This window comes from Peromyscus leucopus, chromosome 4 (assembly GCF_004664715.2).
Source record: "Peromyscus leucopus breed LL Stock chromosome 4, UCI_PerLeu_2.1, whole genome shotgun sequence".
Classification (NCBI taxonomy): Eukaryota; Metazoa; Chordata; class Mammalia; order Rodentia; family Cricetidae; genus Peromyscus; species Peromyscus leucopus.
In genome coordinates this window covers 4,038,227-4,055,817 of record NC_051066.1, presented here as the reverse complement: position 1 = coordinate 4,055,817, position 17,591 = coordinate 4,038,227, and the positions used below count along the sequence as shown (strand labels likewise).

Genomic DNA, 17,591 nt, shown 5'->3' with positions numbered 1-17,591 from the left:
TGTCTTTCCTTGAGACAAGGGCTCTCACTAAACCTGGTCCCAGGGATCCTCCTGACTCTGCATCCCACCCTACCCCGCACATACACACAGAGAACACTACAGTTATAGGTGCACAGCCACACCACAGCCACACACCAGTCCTTAGACCTGCATAGCAAATGAGTTTACCTGCAGTGTCCGGGAAACCTTTCTGGGCAGTGAGGGATGGGAGGAAACAGATAGGCAGACATGCACACACAACAGTGGGGATCAGGTGAGCTATACTCATGCTGCCAGAGCAGCACCAGTGTGGGGTTGGGGTCCAGTCTCAGTAGGAAGTCTCTCGGGCTGTAAGTATCTGGGAGGAGGGAGCTGCACTGGCTAGTCTGTGCACACACTGTCAGTGTTCGTGAGCTAAGGGAAGGAAGGCTTTGCCCAGTCAAGCTGGCTTCCACCTGAGGACTGGGGATTCCTGGGAATTTTAGGTAATTACCATTGACTATGGGTCTGAGGCCATGCCGTGTCAAACAAAGTGTACTGAAATAAAACACCCCAAAATGCTGATGTAGTAGTCATCTTCTGAATTGTTTTATTGCACTGTTTTGTTCATTGTGTATGTGCATGTGAGGAACAGTGTGGAAGTCAGGACAACTTTTGGGGCGTTGGTTCTTTCCGCCATGTGGGTCCCTCCTATTGATCTCAGGTTACCAGCTTGGTGGTAAGAGCCATGTTACCAGCCCTTTAGAGATTTCTTTACTACATTCATTAGTGCTTATCATTTGACTGTTGGGCTTCTGACATTTACTTTCCAGATTGTCCCCAAAGAATAAATACCTGTATTTTCAAGTTTTTCCTATTTTAATTAATATTTTTTCATATGAAATGTACTTAGCTCATTTTATGTGGATATAAATGCTCCTAGAATCAGAATTTTATTAAATGTTTTTAACAAATTAGTGTTGTTTTTTGGTTGGTTGGTTGGTTGTTTTTGTTTTTGTTTTTGTTTTTGTTTTTTTGGGTTTTTTTTTTTTGTTTTTTTTTGCAGGGGAGTAGTGGGTTCCAGACAGGATTTCTCTAAGTAACAGCCCTGGCTATTGTGGAATTCATTCTATAGACCAGGCTGGCCTCGAACTCACAGAGATCCACCTGCCTCTACCTCCCAAGTGCTGGCATTAAAGGTATGCACCACCACCACCACCCAGCTAAAAATTAGCGTTTTTAACACTACATTCAAAAATATTTTTCCTTTACAAATAAAATCAACATTTAGGCAGTTCAACATAATTGTGTTTCTGTGTCAGTCAACAAGGAGTCACAGTCTGTCCTGTTCTGTTCTGTTCTGTCTCCTGGTTCTCTTACTAGCACTGACCCTGCTTTGTCTCTTTCAGAACTAAAGAATGTTGCAGACATACTGCAGCTTGAAAACAGTGCGCTCCAAGGTCTGAAGCTACAGCATGACCAAAAGGTGACGGAGCTGGAGAAGACGCAGGTGGATGTGCTGGAGGTACTGAGGAAAGCCTGTGCCTTTGCCCACTGCCTTTCTCCTCAGGGTTCTGAAGTCTCTCCTTTTTGACTCAGGAGAAGCTGGAACTGGAGAATTTGCAGCAGACAGCTCAGCAGCAGAGCAGGGAAATTGAGTGGCAGAAGCAGCTCCTAGAGAGGGACAAGCGGGACCTGGATCGAGTGAGGGCCGAGACGCAGGCACTGCAGTCATGCATGGAGTGTTTGACTCAAGAAAAGGAAGACCTCCGAGAGCAGTGTGAGACTTGGGAACAGAAGTCTTCACACGCCAAAAGGTAAGAGAGCTGCTCTAGTGCTCTGTGTCTGTAATCCCGGTACCCAGGAAGCTGAGGCAGGAGCATTGCTGTGGATTTGTGGCCACCATGGCCTACATAGCAGGTTCCAATTACCAGTGCTGTTTAGTAAGATCCTGTCTCAAAACAGTAGCAAAAGCCAAGTGCACGCCTTTAATCCCAGCACTCAGGAGGCAGAGGCAGGTGAATCTCTGTGAGTTCAAGGCCAGCCTGGGCTACAGAGTGAGTTCCAGGAAAGGCGCAAAGCTACACTATTTTGCCTGGGGTTGGACAGTAAAGCTTGCCTTTCAAGCATGAGGACTTGAGTTCAGTCTCCAGAGCCCATGTTAAAAGCAGAAACAGCCCGACAGGAAAACCCACACTTGTAATCCCAGCAATAGGGAGGTCTCTGAAGCACCCAGGCCGGCCAGCCTAGCTACATGAGCTCCAGGCCACTGAGAGAGGCCCTGCCTCAAAAAGACAGCCGCTCATAAGTACCTGAGGGTGTCCTCTGACACACAGGCACACGCACACACACACATACAAAATCTTTTGCTGAAAACAATTGGAAAGGAACATTTTGTTCATTTCTGTAAGAAGACAGATTGTTCTCAGATCGATCTACATATTCAAAACAGTTGCAGTCAAAATCCAAGGAAGCATGTTTTTCTGCCTTGTTTAGAAATTCAAAAGTTGATTCTAAAATTTATAAAGAAATGCAAAAGACCTACAATTCATAGAATTCTTTAGACATAGCACACAAAAAAAGACAAAAACAACAACAATAAAAAACTTTAGGAAATAAGAAAAAGATTTAAGACTGACCTCACTTGATTTTAAAGCTTCATATAAATGATAGTAATCAAACCCCATGATACTGGTGTCTTCAGATAAGTAGATCCATGGAACAGACTAGAACAGAGGATCTCAATGGTCCTGCTGCTTCACCCTTTAATACCCTCCTCGTGCTGGGTGACCCCAACCATAACATTATTTTCCTTGCTACTTCATAACTGTAACTCTGCTACTGTTACGAATCCTATGTAAATATCTGTTTTCCCGATGGTCTTAGGCGACCCCTGTCCTACCTACCCCCGAAGAGGTTGTGACCTACAGGTTGAGAACCCCTGGAATAGAGGGTCCAGGAATAAACTGTGATATATGAAGCACCTGTTTTGAGAAGTAGCTAAAGACATCTTTTCAACAGAGAAATAGTCTTTTTAGATTTATTATTGTAAGAATTGAAGATCCAAAACCCAAAATGCAATACATATTTCCACTACATAAAAAATGGAGGAGTAGAGAGATGGTTCAGCAGTTAAGAGCATTGGCCGCTCTCCCAGGGACTCTGAGTTGGATTTTTTTGTTGTTGTTGTTTTTGTTTTTTTTGTTTTTCGAGACAGGGTTTCTCTGTGTAGCTTTGCGCCTTTCCTGGAACTCACTTGGTAGCCCAGGCTGGCCTCGAACTCACAGAGATCCGCCTGCCTCTGCCTCCCAAGTGCTGGGATTAAAGGCGTGCGCCACCACCGCCGCCGCCACCCGGCTCTGAGTTGGATTTTTACCACCTACTGGCAGCACACAACCACATGTAACTCTGGTTCCAGGCACTCTGGCACTCCCTTCTGGCCACTGTGAGCACTGGGCATGCAAGCAGTGCACAGACGTGCATGCAGACTGGACACCCGTGTCATAGAATAAGCAGACACAATGGTTCTGTGGGTAAAGGTTCTTGCTACCGAGGCAGGGACACCCTGAGTTTAATTCCCTGAACCCACAAAGTAGAAGGAGAATACCAACTCTTCTAAGTTGTCATTTTATCTCCACACATGCAACATGGCATGTGCATGCCCCCTCCCCAACTGAATAAATAAGTTTAAAAAAAGAACCATAAATGTAAATGTAAAAATTAAATGTGAAACTTAAGAGAAGGCAAGCAAGCCTTCTGTGACTTTGAGTAGGACAAATATTTTCTTAACTCGGCACCAAAAACATGATCCATATAAAACAATCAAGTACAGGGGTGGGGAGATGTCTGAGTGAGGACCTGAGTTCCAGGACCAGAACGCATGTTAAAAGCTAGGCGTTGAGGAGTGAAGGCAAGCTCCCATGGGCCCACTGGCCAGCCTGTTTAGTCAAGAGTGAGTTCCAGGTTCAGAGAGAAACTCTCATTTTATGCATGCCTGTACAGGTAAGCATACCTTATGTGCTTACACATAGACATAAAATTAGATAAATAAAACAGGAGATTTAAAGCTGACAAGAAGGCATACCAGATGCTGGGATTGTGCATTGAGAATCCCAGCACTCTTAGGGAGAGATGTGAGGCAGGGATAGGAAAATCACCTGGAAGTCCACATGCCAGCCAGCCTGGAGAACACAGTCTAGCAGAAACATGATGAGAAACCACAGCAGGGAGAAAGGGAACCCCTGGAGGCTGTGCTCTGGCCTGAGCTCAGACATATGCACAGTAGTGATAACAAGTGATCTTATTAAAAACTGGGCGTGTAGGCCAGGTGTGATGGTATGCACCTCTAATCCTTGCACTCAGGAAGTAGAGCAGGTGGATCTCTGAGTCTGAAGTCAGCTTGGTCTACAGAGCAAGTTCCAGGACAGCCAGGGCTCTGTAGAAAGACCCTTACTCAAAAAATCAAAATAAAATAAATTTAAAAATAAAAACCAGACATTTAAAAGACTACTTCAAAAGACACCATTGAATGTAATAAAAATATATGACAAGGGTTAGGAGAAAAATTTTTTCAGCCATGTGTGTAATGTAAGTCCACAAAATGTGTGTTATAAAGAACCTTCAAAACTTGATAGGAAATAATAACCTAGTTTTTTTAAATGGGCAAAAGATTTGAACATACCTTTTCATAGAAGATACATAATGGAAAAGAAGCGCATGAAAAGGTGCCCAGCATCATTCCTCACCAGGATAACCCAAGTTAAAACCTCAGTGAGATGCACACTTGCTAGAATGGCTGTGATGTGGGCAGATGCTATTGTAGATATAGTGTGTTTCCTGCTTTTTCACCTGCTGATGAGTTAGCCGTCTGTGTTCATCGCTCACTTTTCTTTTGTTTTGCTTTTGGAATTTTGAATGTCGCATGTAAAACTTTAACTTAGTGAATCTTTTGTTTTAATCTCCTATTCGGAATGCTGGTAAGGTATCTTTTGAAAATGAGCTCTGGCATCTTAAATCCCAGCCTTATCCCCATCCCCGCTTCCTACTGCACGCTGTGGGAGGTGACACCGCCCCTCAGGTGGCTTCGTGTTGGGTGCTTTCTGCTTAGCAGTCTGGTTTGTTCCATGGCAGGGTTTTAGCAGCTACAGAAGAAAGCAACAGAATGGAGCGGTCAAACTTAGGGAAGCTAGAGCTGCGTGTCAGAGAGCTGCAGCAGGAGCTGGAGCACCTGAGCAGAGACAAGCTAGCCTTGCACAGCGACATTTCCACAGTGCAGCAGCAGCTACAAGGTAAGGGATGGACTCTGCAGCCCACAGCCTGCCCGCAAGAGAAGTGATGGATGCAGAATGGGGCATGGGATCGCTTTCTAAAGTTCAGTTACAGATTTGATTATACCACTCCATAGATAGACCGTCTAAATCATAGACTTTAAGACACACATGATATGTGAATTTCATCTTAAGCTGTTTTTTTAATCTAATTTATGTTCCTTAGAGAACAGTTTAAAATTAGAAATAATAATAATAATATATATATATATATATATATATATATATAAAGTTACTTTGGGGCCAGTGAGGTGGCTCAGTAGGTAAAAAGCACTTGCCATAAAGCCTGACGACAACCTGTCCTTCAAGCTCACAATAAAAGGAAAGAATTGACTCCCAGTGTTGACCTCTGCCCTCCACACTGATGCATGGCACATGCTCATACTCACACAGAGACACACAATAAATTAACATCACCCCTCAGGTCATAACTGTGACGTGTGTGTGTGTGTGTGTGTGTGTGTGTGTGTGTGTGTGTGTGTGTGTGAATGAGAGAGAGAGAGAGAGAGAGAGAGAGAGAGAGAGAGAGAGAGAGAATGCAAGTAGTAAAAACATCTTTTATTACCAATGCTTCTGTTAATTTATTTAGTAGAAATGGCTAAGTATTTGTAGGTAATAATGTACTTGTTAAGCATGTATCATGTTCTAGTCATGATGTATGTACTGTCTCATCTTTAATCATATGACAAAACCAGATCTGGTGATACACACCTGTAAACTCAGCACTCAGTAAGCTGAGGCAGCAGGAACATAAGTTCAAACCCAACCGGGCTGCATAATGGAACACTGTCTCAAAGACAGAATCTTTGGAGCATTTGTGACATAGAAACCAGTTTTCTGTCTATTTACAGTGATAACACTAACAAGTTCTTGCAGCTTGCTCAAGATCACATAGCTAGCAATGGATACCAATTTTATCTAGGATTGTCTTCAGGAAAGAGTCTGCGAGGGTTACATTTCCACAAGTAATGTACAGTAGACCCATTCTAAACCGTGAATCTCACCAACATTATTATCTAACTGTTTACTCTTTAATATGGAAGACTTTGAAAACCCCTACCTGGGTTGTATGTGTAACTGTCTTTTGTCCTTTAATAAGATAGTGTGGCATCATCATTGATTTGACAAAAATAAATATAAATTCAGTTCTGATAAACTTTGAAAGGGGGATCAAATGGAAAACTATATGTATATGTGTAAGTAACATTTTATGAAATGTTTTTGTAGATAAACGGGAAGCCATAATCTCCCTACAGAAGGAACTAGATAGTACCCAAGACCATTTGGACCTAGCAAAGCAGGTAAGTTTCACAAATATAATGGGCTTCTTACTGCTGGCACTACAGCACCATAGGCCTTACACAGCACCCTAGACCTCACACAGCACCCTAGACCTCACACAGCACCCTAGACCTCACACAGCACCCTAGACCTCACACAGCACCCTAGACCTCACACAGCACCCTAGACCTCACATAGCACCCTAGACCTCACACAGCACCCTAGACCTCACACAGCACCCTAGACCTCACACAGCACCATAGACCCTCACACAGCACCCTAGACCTCACACAGCACCCTAGACCTCACACAGCACCCTAGACCTCACACAGCACCCTAGACCTCACACAGCACCCTAGACCTCACACAGCACCCTAGACCTCACACAGCACCCTAGACCTCACACAGCACCATAGACCTCACACAGCACCCTAGACCTTACACAGCACCCTAGACCTCACACAGCACCCTAGACCTCACACAGCACCATAGACCTCACACAGCACCATAGACCTCACACAGCACCCTAGACCTCACACAGCACCATAGACCTCACACAGCACCCTAGACCTCACACAGCACCATAGACCTCACACAGCACCATAGACCTCACACACAGCACCATAGACCTCACACACACACACACACACACACACAGCACCCTAGGCCCTTACACAGCACCATAGACCTCACAGACACACAGCACCATAGACCTCACACAGCACCACAGACCTCACACAGCACCACAGACCTCACACAGCACCACAGACCTCACACAGCACCCTAGACCTCACACAGCACCATAGACCTCACACAGCACCCTAGACCCTCACAGCACCATAGACCTCACACAGCACCCTAGACCTCACACAGCACCCTAGACCTCACACAGCACCCTAGACCTCACACAGCACCATAGACCCTCACACAGCACCCTAGACCTCACACAGCACCATAGACCTCACACAGCACCACAGACCTCACACAGCACCCTAGACCTCACACAGCACCATAGACCTCACACAGCACCATAGACCTCACACAGCACCACAGACCTCACACAGCACCCTAGACCCTCACAGCACCATAGACCTCACATAGCACCCTAGACCTCACACAGCACCCTAGACCTCACACAGCACCACAGACCTCACACAGCACCACAGACCTCACACAGCACCATAGACCTCACACAGCACCCTAGACCCTCACAGCACCATAGACCCTCACAGCACCCTAGACCTCACACAGCACCCTAGACCTCACACAGCACCCTAGACCTCACACAGCACCACAGACCTCACACAGCACCACAGACCTCACACAGCACCATAGACCTCACACAGCACCCTAGACCTCACACAGCACCCTAGACCTCACACAGCACCACAGACCTCACACAGCACCACAGACCTCACACAGCACCACAGACCTCACACAGCACCCTAGACCTCACACAGCACCACAGACCTCACACAGCACCACAGACCTCACACAGCACCATAGACCTCACACAGCACCATAGACCTCACACAGCACCCTAGACCTCACACAGCACCCTAGACCTCACACAGCACCACAGACCTCACACAGCACCACAGACCTCACACAGGACCCTAGACCTCACACAGCACCCTAGACCTCACACAGCACCACAGACCTCACACAGCACCCTAGACCCTTACACAGCACAGCCTTCTGATAAGGCTTTGGTCCTTGGGTGGTTCTCTGATCTCTTTCAGCCCTCCATTCATGTTTACCCAAAGCTAGTAAGAAGCAAGGTGGCAGCTAGACTCGAGCCAAACAGCAGTCCCTAGAAGGCTCTGTGGGGACATGGGGACCTATGACACAGGTGACCCCCACCCCCTGTAAGACTGCTCATGGAGCTGCAGAGCATCTGTCGATTGGAGCACGCCTTTAATCCCAGCACTTGGGAGGCAGAGGCAGGCAGATCTCAGTGAGTTCAAGGCCAACCTGGTCTACAAAGTGACAGCCAGGAATGTTACACAGAGAAACCCTGTATCAAAAAAATCAAAAACAATAAAAAATAATAATAATAACACGGATAGTAACAAAAGAAGGAACCCTTGTGTGTAGTTTTCTCTTCATTTCCTCAGCAGTCTTGGTTATTTGCAGAGCAGTGTTTATTCCCATCTTGGTGACAAGGCAGTTGAAGCTTTTCTTGAGGTTTTGCCATCCTTTGCCATCTTACCTGTTAGGCACTAAGAGAAGGCAAGCTGGGTGTTAACTCTGAGTTCTGGGCACTTTTCTGTAAGTTTGCTGATCGTAAAGGGTGTGACACTTTGCAGACCTGGTTGGTGCTGAACAGACACTGGTCACCTTAGGAATGAATGGCTTTGTGAGGAGTCCCAATGTGTTCTTTCGCCTAAAGGACCTGCTCCACACCACCCAGCGCCAGAATGCTCTGCTCAGTGAGCAGGGGCAGCTGCAGAAGGACGTCAGCAAATGGATTGCCAGGTTTGAGAGCTGCCAGAAAGAGGCAGAGAATAAAGAACAGCAACTTCAGGAGCTTCAGAATGAGATCAGAGAGAGCAAGCTCCAGCTAGACCAGCAAGAAACGGTACTGCACAGAAAGGGGGGCCGTTCTGCGCTTCCTGGGAGCTCTGTGCCTCCTACCTCCCCACCCCAGATCAGACTGCCTGTGTGCATCTTCTGGGTGACTCTGAGTAGTATAAGTTATGGACCATCAAAAGTCACCAGGCATTGGTAAAGCTCTTCATGGCCACACGCTAATGAGTTAGCAGCATGCATCCTCTTCTCATGGTAGCCAGGTGGCTTCCCAGCCCCTGCTTCATCTTTATAAAGGCACTGGTATTTGGTCTCCCTGTCTGTCTCCCCACTCCCTCCCCCATTCCCCACAGACATTTCTCTCCTTTCTTTTGGACTGGAATCTCTCTGAGGATCATCAGGGACACTTGTCCCTTTGTGACTGACTGGGGCTCTTTTCTATTCAGATGTTTGAAAGGCTCCAGAAGGAAAGAGAAAGTGAGGAACAGAAGTTAGAGGCTGCTAAAGTTACACTGCGGCAGCAGCAGGAGCAGCTGGAGAAGGAGTTGACAGAGCAGAGGACCAACCTGGAGCAGCTGCTCACAGCCGTGATGGCCGCTGAAGGACGCCTCCGGACCCTGCAGGAAGAGGAGCGGTGCAGTGAGAGCCTGGAGAAGACGCTCTCCCAGGCCAGTGAGTACACTTCAGGGCTCTGAGTCGGGCTGGCTGGGGTGCGCTTCTGCTTGTCTTGGGAAGTATGTGAAGAAGACCCAGGCCCTGGCCAGAGTCCAAGGAGGAGGAAGGAGAACCGAAGCGGGAAGGAGGGCAGCAGCCCTGGGAGAGATGGCTGAGGACACAGGGCCAGAGGGAGTGTGTCTTTATGGGGAGGTTTGACCCCAAGACTGGCCAGCATGGCCCTTCATGCCCTTCGGCCTCATTCCAGAAGATGAGTGGGTAAGTGGGACATGAAGGGGAGAAGTTAGAGACTCAGAAGGGCGAATTTTCAGGAAATGTGCACGTGGGTGTATTTGGCTTCAGCTATTGAGAAAAAGAGTGTCGGCACCGAAGGTGACCGCATGAGCTGTGCTAGAGTACAGGGCTCCATCTCGGAGTCAGTTTGCTCTCTCTTGTGAGCTTTTCTTGAGCCTGTGGAGTGGGTCAGGGCAGGCTTGTGAAACCCGTACCAAAGGAAACAGCAGAGTGGGTAACACGCCACGATTAGGTAGTCTGCCCGTGAGATACAGAAAGCTCTGCCCACAGATGGTCCAGGGCCTCTGGCCAAACGTACTAAGCATGCTCACATTCCAGAACAGCAGCTTTCAGAACGGGAGCAGCAGCTGATGGAGAAGTCAAGTGAGCTGTTGGCCCTGCAGAAGGAGGCTGACGCTATGAGGGCAGATTTCAGCCTACTGCGAAACCAGTTCTTAACAGAAAGGAAAAAGGCGGAGAAGCAGGTGGCTGGCCTAAAGGAAGCTCTAAAGAACCAGCGGAGCCAGCTGGAGAAGAACCTTCTGGTGAGTATTTGCTCCCCTGGAAGTCTAGAGAAAACGGTATGTTTACATTGACTTGACATAGACATTTTACTTATACACTGCTTCACTGGAGAGAAAAGAAATTACCCATCAGCCCAGGCCCTAATCCAGTAGTTATTATTGGTATATTTAATCATAATTTATTGTTGAAGCACACAGTGAGTTTTTCCTGAGAAAAGGGGCCATCCTGTGGACACTATCAGCACAGTAGAGAGTTATGTTCAGTCTACTGTGGGCTGCCAGGGTTTGGGTTGGTAGGAACCTTTGTATAGCTGCAGTTTTCCCTTTTGGGTCAACTTTGGCTTTCATCAAACATACTAAAACCAGGAAGTCAGGTGTACCATGCTTTTACCCATGAACTAAGTATGTTGAGGGGAGAGATAATTACATCATTGAGCACGGTGAGCAGTGGATTCTCAAGGAATGGGTTCTCCCTGTTCTCTGCAGGGAATAGTGGAATCTGCTATATGAAAGGAATCTGGATGCATTTCCCAGAGGGTGGTGTGCTTACACCTAAGACTTAGACACGATGACCATAGAGATAGAATTTAGATGTCTAAAATTTAGTCTGGACATGGTAGCACACACCTTTAATCCCAGCACTCAGAACTAGAGGCCAGAAGATCTCTGAATTTGAGGCCAGCCTAGACTTACATGGTAAGTTCTAGGCCAGCCATAGCTACATAGTGAGACCCTGTCTCAAATACATAAATAAATAAAATAACCCCCTCACACATACAACTCATGATGATATTGTTGCCATTTCATAGATAATTAATGGGGCTGAGAAGGAGAAAGTAACTTGTCAGAGATAGTGCTAAAGATCTGAGGTTCAGACTTTGGGAGACTCCCAGCCACACTACACCCACCTGCCTCCAGAAGGCAGATGGATTTAGCTCCATTCTACAGCTATAGAAACTGAGGTCATTACAGCGCTAGTGAGTGTGGAAGCCAGTAACTACAACTGCCCATACGTGACTACAAAGCCATTTGCCTCCCTCTCTATGCTAGGAGCAAAAACAGGAGAATAGTTGCATGCAAAAGGAAATGGCCACAATTGAACTGGTAGCCCAAGACAACCACGAGCGAGCCAGGCGCCTCATGAAGGAGCTCAACCAGATGCAGCACGAGTACCTGGAGCTCAAGAAACAGGTGTGCACCCCTGAAGCCTGCTGGCCAGCCTGGGCCAGCATGTGGGCTTCATACAGGCCCTCCCCCAGGGCTCAGGCAGCTTTATTGTTGTATTTCTCTCTAAGAGGCATGTGGGAGTTGTGAAAAGCTGATGGTTAAGAATATTTTGTAAGTTAAATCTTTTTCAGCCCTAAAATTTAGACACAAATTTAAGGAAAAAGTATTGGTTAAAAATAGACTTTTGAAATTATTTTAAGTTCAACTATCTTTTTTTAAAATGATGTTTATTTATTCATGTGTTTGTTTATCCATTGCATGCCCTCTAGACACACACTATAGTGAACATGTGGAGGAGGTCAGAAGATAACTTGAGGGGGTCAGTTCTCTCCTTCCTACTGTGTCTTGGGGATACAACTCAGGTTGGCAGGCTTGACCTGCTGAGCCAGCTCAACTGACTTTAAAATGGCTATGTAGGCACAGGCTCCTAAGTGTGCAGGTCTGCATGTGTGGAGTTGGAGTACACCATGGCTATCATTATCAGGAACCCTAGCCATGTCTCTTTAGACAGGGTCCCTCATTGTCCTAGGGCTTTCCTATGAGATTAGACTAGCTGGGCAGGAACTCCATGGAGGCCCTGTCTCCATTTCTCCAGCACTAGGATTTCAAATGTGTCCCCATGCCCAACATTTTATATGGGTTCTGAGGATTGAGCTCAAGTCCTCGTACTTGGAAGCCAAGTACTTGATTGACTGACTGACAGCTCCCTCCACCCCCAACTTCTTATGTTGTGTGTGCATGTGTAGCAGTACACATGTGTACACACATGTGGAGGCTAGAGATCAGACTCAGGTGTCAGTCCTCAGAATACATCGACCCTGCTGTCTTAAGAGTTTCTATTGTGATAAACACCATGACCAAAAGCAATGTGGGGAGGAAAGGGTTTATTTCAGCTTATAACTCTCAGGTAACAGTCCATCACAGGGGGAAATCAGGGCAGGAACTCAAGGCAGGAACTGAAACAGGGGCCATGGAGGAACACTGCTTACTGGCATGCTTCTCATGGCTTGCTCAGTCTGCTTATTCAGCTCAGGACCATCAGCCCACAAATGGCAACAACCAGTGTGCTGGGGCCTCTGACATCAGTCATTAATCAAGACAGTGCCTGACAGGGTCACCTCATGCCAGTCTTAGAGGCATCTTCTCAAGTCCCAAATGACATAAAACTAAGCAACACAGTCTCTCACTGGGACCTGCGGCTTACCAGTTAGGACAGGCTCCATACTGTCTCCACGTCCCCCAGCACTGGAATTATAAGCACAATGACACATCACCCAGATTTTTATGTGAACACTGGAAACCAAACTCCAGTCCTGATTTATGGCCTGCACTGTACTGAACCATCTCCTCAAGGTATTGTTTGGTGTATGTGTGTATATATGTATGTTAAGGTATTGCTTGGTGTGTGTGTTGTTAGGGTATTGTTGGGGGGGTGGTGTTAAGGTATTGTATAGTGAGTGTGTGTGTGTGTGGTGTTAGGGTATTGTGTGGTGTGGTGGGTGGGTGTGGTGTTAGGGTGTTGTGTGGTGTGGTGTGTGTGTGGTGTTAGGGTGTGGTGTTAGGGTGTTGTGTGGTGTTAGGGTGTTGTGTGGTGTTAGGGTGTTGTGTGGTGTTAGGGTGTTGTGTGGTGTTAGGGTATTGTGTGGTGTTAGGGTGTTGTGTGGTGTGTGTGGTGTTAGGGTGTTGTGTGGTGTTAGGGTGTTGTGTGGTGTTAGGGTGTTGTGTGGTGTTAGGGTGTTGTGTGGTGTTAGGGTATTGTGTGGTGTTAGGGTGTTGTGTGGTGTGTGTGGTGTTAGGGTGTTGTGTGGTGTTAGGGTGTTGTGTGGTGTTAGGGTGTTGTGTGGTGTTAGGGTGTTGTGTGGTGTGTGTGGTGTTGTATGGTGTTAGGGTGTGGTGTGGTGTTAGGGTGTTACATGCGCTGAGTAGCTCATGTAGCAACCAGAGAAGGACCCTGGTGCCCCCTCTAGTTGCTCTTATGCCTTGAGGCAGGGCCTCTCACTGAAGCAGCTCACTAGTTAGGCTTGGTGGCCAGCCAGTGAGCTCCAAAGATTGACCTGTTCCTGCCTCGCCAGTACTGAACTTTCAACATGGTCCACCTCGCCCAGCCTTGTGTGGCCCTCTACTTGCAAAGCGAGCACTTTCCTGGTCCAGTCCAGTATTTGTAGATCCTTTCATAAATGGCACATAAGCAACTCGATTCTAAGTACTGGTGTTTGACCTCAATTCATTCTTTAGATGGCAAACCAAAAAGATCTGGAGAGAAGGCAAATGGAGATCAGTGATGCAATGAGGACACTTAAGTCTGAGGTGAAAGATGAAATCAGAACCAGTCTGAAGAACCTCAACCAGTTTCTTCCAGAACTACCAGCGGATCTAGCAGCTGTTTTGGAAAGAAACGAAAACTTAGGAGCATTGGAAAGCTTGAAAGAGAACTTCCCATTCACCACGAATGAGAGACTTTTTGAAGAAAAATCCAACTTTTCCCATGTTCACATCATGGTAAAGTTCATCCTGTTCTTCCCTGGGCTTCACAGAGTGATAGTTTGGTTCCCACCTCCCCCAGTAAAGCTAAAAACAGATTTGGGGGTGCCAGGATAGGAGGGAAAGATGGTAGGCTCCCACTCATGTCAGTTGGTGACTCATTGGTCTCCTTTCTTTCTGAAAAAGGATGAACACTGGCGTGGAGAAGCACTCCGTGAGAGACTGCGCCACCGTGAAGATCGACTCAAGGTTGCCTTTTAAAAAAAACAACAAAAGCCAGTATGAGATAGTTGGCACTTGGCAAGTGGGGAGACGTCTCCATGCCCGCATGCTGCTCAGTCCGCTCTATTGCAGCCCTCAGGAGGCCACTTAGTGGTCACATTGTAAAAGTCCAGGGGAGCTGACCTCACACAGTAGTAACTGGCTGTCACTATTCGAAACCCTTGGAATTCTAGAGCCCTGGACGTACAGCTCAGTGGTACAGCACTTGCCTAGCAGTGTAGGGCACATGGTCCAGTCCAGAATTCGGATGTGAAGTTGTGTTCTTTAACCTGTGTAATGCTTCCTTGAGACAGGGTCTCCCTCTATACCCTAGGCTGTCCTGGAACTAGAGGGGGGCCTTGACCTGGGGCCATCCTGCCTCAGCCACCCCAGTGCCAGGACTAAATAGGGATACTGCCACGCCCTGCCCTCACTCCTGTTGATTGAAGTCAGACTTGCTTATCAGAGGTGAAGAAGCTGAGTGATGGTTCAGGTGCATTTCTTCTGTGTAAACCCCACATCTGGTAACACTTTCAGGCTCAACTTCGACACTGTATGTCTAAGCAAGCAGAAGTATTAATCAAAGGGAAGCAGCAGACAGAGGGCACCTTACACAGTCTAAGGAGACAAGTCGATGCGTTAGGAGAACTGGTCACTAGTACCTCTGTAGACTCGTCATCACCCAGTCTGTCTCATCTAGAATCATCCCTTGTGGAGGACTCCCAGCTTGGACAAAGTCAGGTAAGAGGGAAGCTCTTAAAGAGTCTAGAGTTACTTAGACTACTTGAAAACTTCGGGTTGGGGATCCAAGACTTGGGATCTAAATGGCACTCCCAGCTGTCTTGGCAAAAACCTTGTCTGCCATCCCTGGGAAAGTTGACCTGGTCTATAGGTTCAGAAAGAAGGCGAACTGGTGGCTTAGTGAACTGGAACTGGCTTAGTGAACTGGAACTGGATAGGAGGGCCCAGGAGAAACGTAGTCAGTTTGTCTCTCCACTTGCGAGATTTCCTTATTTTCTACTTGATCGATGTAGAGCTTAGACCTTGAGGGCTGGAGGGATGGCTCAGCAGTTAATAGGACTGGCTGTTCTTCCAGAGGTCCTGAGTTCAATTCCCAGCCACCACATGGTGGCTCACAACCATCCGTAGTGAGATCTGGTGCCCTCTTCTGGCCCTGCAGACACAGCACTGTATACATAATAAATAAATAGGTCTTTTTTAAAAAAAAAAAAAAAAAAAAAAAAAAAAAAAAAAAAAAGCACTGGCTGCTCTTCCAGAGGACTTGGATTCACTTCCTAGCACCCACATGCTGTTCACAATCATCTGTTGTTACTCTACTTCCAGGGGACCCAATACCCTTTTTTCCAAGCACCCACATGATGTAGACATATACATGCAGGCAAAACAGCTACAACACGGTTTTAGAAGAAAAGCTTAGACCTGTGGGGTCAAGTCTGGGTTTCCCTGGGTTTTAGGGAGTGCCCATTTCTCAAAGGCATTTGAATGCGGACCTCTTCACTGTCTTATAAAACTCTCAATCTCTCAAGGGTTTCTGTGTGGGGTCTAGTTAGTAACCATTTAAGAGGAGCATAAAGTAACTCATGGAACTGGCCAACAATAACATGGTTGGGCAGAAAATGGCTTCGATTTCCAGGCGCTTACTCTGTGTACATGTTAAACACTATACATTCAACATCCCATTTAATTTTTACATCCTGGAAGGTACAGATGGTCCCTTTATGTAGGTAAGGAACTATATAAAGTGGTAAACAACAGGTCAAGGATATAGCAAAGGACAAATGGGGATGTACAGGCCAACCTACCTTTACCAGAAAGCAGTGTGTCCCAAAGAATGTCCAGGGACAGTTAGGTCTTTAGTTGGCCTAAGGAGGGGCAAATGACTTACCTGGGTCACAAAGCTAATGAGCAGCAGGACTGAGATTTTAACATGATTGCCTTAACACTTGTGGTGGAGACAAGTCAGGTAAAGGCCCAAACCACTTGGCTTTCCAGAACTTAATAGACTCAGTAAGGGCTTAGTAAGAGCATCTATGAGCCGTGGATATAGAAAAATGCACGTGCTTTGGAGGTCCTCTACATTAGAGGTGCAGGTGAGTTGTAGGCACCGTGTCCAAGTCTGGGGTTGTCACAACATCTGGGACACTATGAGATGAAGCTAGGATTGGGGGCTGGCTCCTGTGCTTAAAATTGTTTTTCCTTCTTAGAGCTCCTTTCAAGGTCTGCAGGGTCCATCCAAACCACACAGTTACCACCACTGAGTTTCCTGCTTGAAGGGTATGTTAGCAACCGGGCATTTAATTGGAAGATTTGGAAGTCTGGCAGCCCCATAAAAGATAACTATTCACCTTTCAGTCATGATTTTGTAGCAGTTCACCTTAAAGTATTTGGGGGGCTGGGGATTTGGCTTAATGGTAGACCACTTGCCTAGCACATGTACATCCCCAGATTCATCCCCCAGCACTACAAAAAAAGGTTCCAAAGAGGCCCTTAAGCAAGTTACTTTGCCAGCCATCACACCACCACCACCTCATTCTGTATGACCGTGTCCTGTTAGAGAGGTTTAATGCATCCACTCTGTTCTGTTACTGTAGGAAAAGAAGCTTCAGCCGAGGTCAGGAATACAGTCTTGTGTGAACAAAGAGGAAATGCCTACTCTACCTCATTGACTTCCTAATTGGAACGTCAGTTTATTACCAAGACCCTGTGAATCAAAGACTGAAAATGCATTGCAGTTTGTGTTTGTACCGTTTATACTGTGGTTTTTGTAAATTACATGTACTTGTGGGACTAGATGTGGATAGTCTAAACCAGAATGTAAGGGGAGTATTTTTATTTTTCTCCCCCAGTCTTGCTATGTTTTTGTTCTCCCAGTGAATTTTTAACCACATACACTGAGTCCATAACTGGTATGTCTAGTTACCATGAAAAAGAATGTACTAAAAGCCCCGAGACTTAATAAGTTATTTTTAGATTCTGATGAGAAATCTATTTTTAATATGAAAATAAAAGATACTGTCAACTTGGTCTAACTTTA

At 46.4% G+C, this 17,591-nt stretch overlaps 1 protein-coding gene across 15 annotated transcripts in view; it reads left to right on the top strand.

The window, feature by feature from the left end:
• The window catches only part of Cntrl (centriolin), an 88,546-nt gene extending 70,955 nt beyond the window's left edge, over positions 1–17,591 (top strand). For 10 of the 15 annotated variants that reach the window (XM_037204494.1, XM_037204497.1, XM_037204499.1 and 7 more), the window contains 12 exons: positions 1,368–1,483; positions 1,558–1,775; positions 5,089–5,246; positions 6,513–6,586; positions 8,959–9,147; positions 9,542–9,767; positions 10,383–10,588; positions 11,618–11,758; positions 14,030–14,293; positions 14,462–14,524; positions 15,074–15,277; positions 17,149–17,591. In XM_037204494.1, coding sequence (XP_037060389.1) covers positions 1,368–1,483; positions 1,558–1,775; positions 5,089–5,246; positions 6,513–6,586; positions 8,959–9,147; positions 9,542–9,767; positions 10,383–10,588; positions 11,618–11,758; positions 14,030–14,293; positions 14,462–14,524; positions 15,074–15,277; positions 17,149–17,223 — 1,934 coding nt within the window. In that variant the 3' untranslated portion in view covers positions 17,224–17,591. Of the gene's footprint in view, positions 1–1,367; positions 1,484–1,557; positions 1,776–5,088; positions 5,247–6,512; positions 6,587–8,958; positions 9,148–9,541; positions 9,768–10,382; positions 10,589–11,617; positions 11,759–14,029; positions 14,294–14,461; positions 14,525–15,073; positions 15,278–16,761; positions 16,832–17,148 lie in introns of those variants that run through there. The other 5 variants (XM_028886088.1, XM_028886087.1, XM_037204495.1 and 2 more) reach the window with 4 other exon arrangements.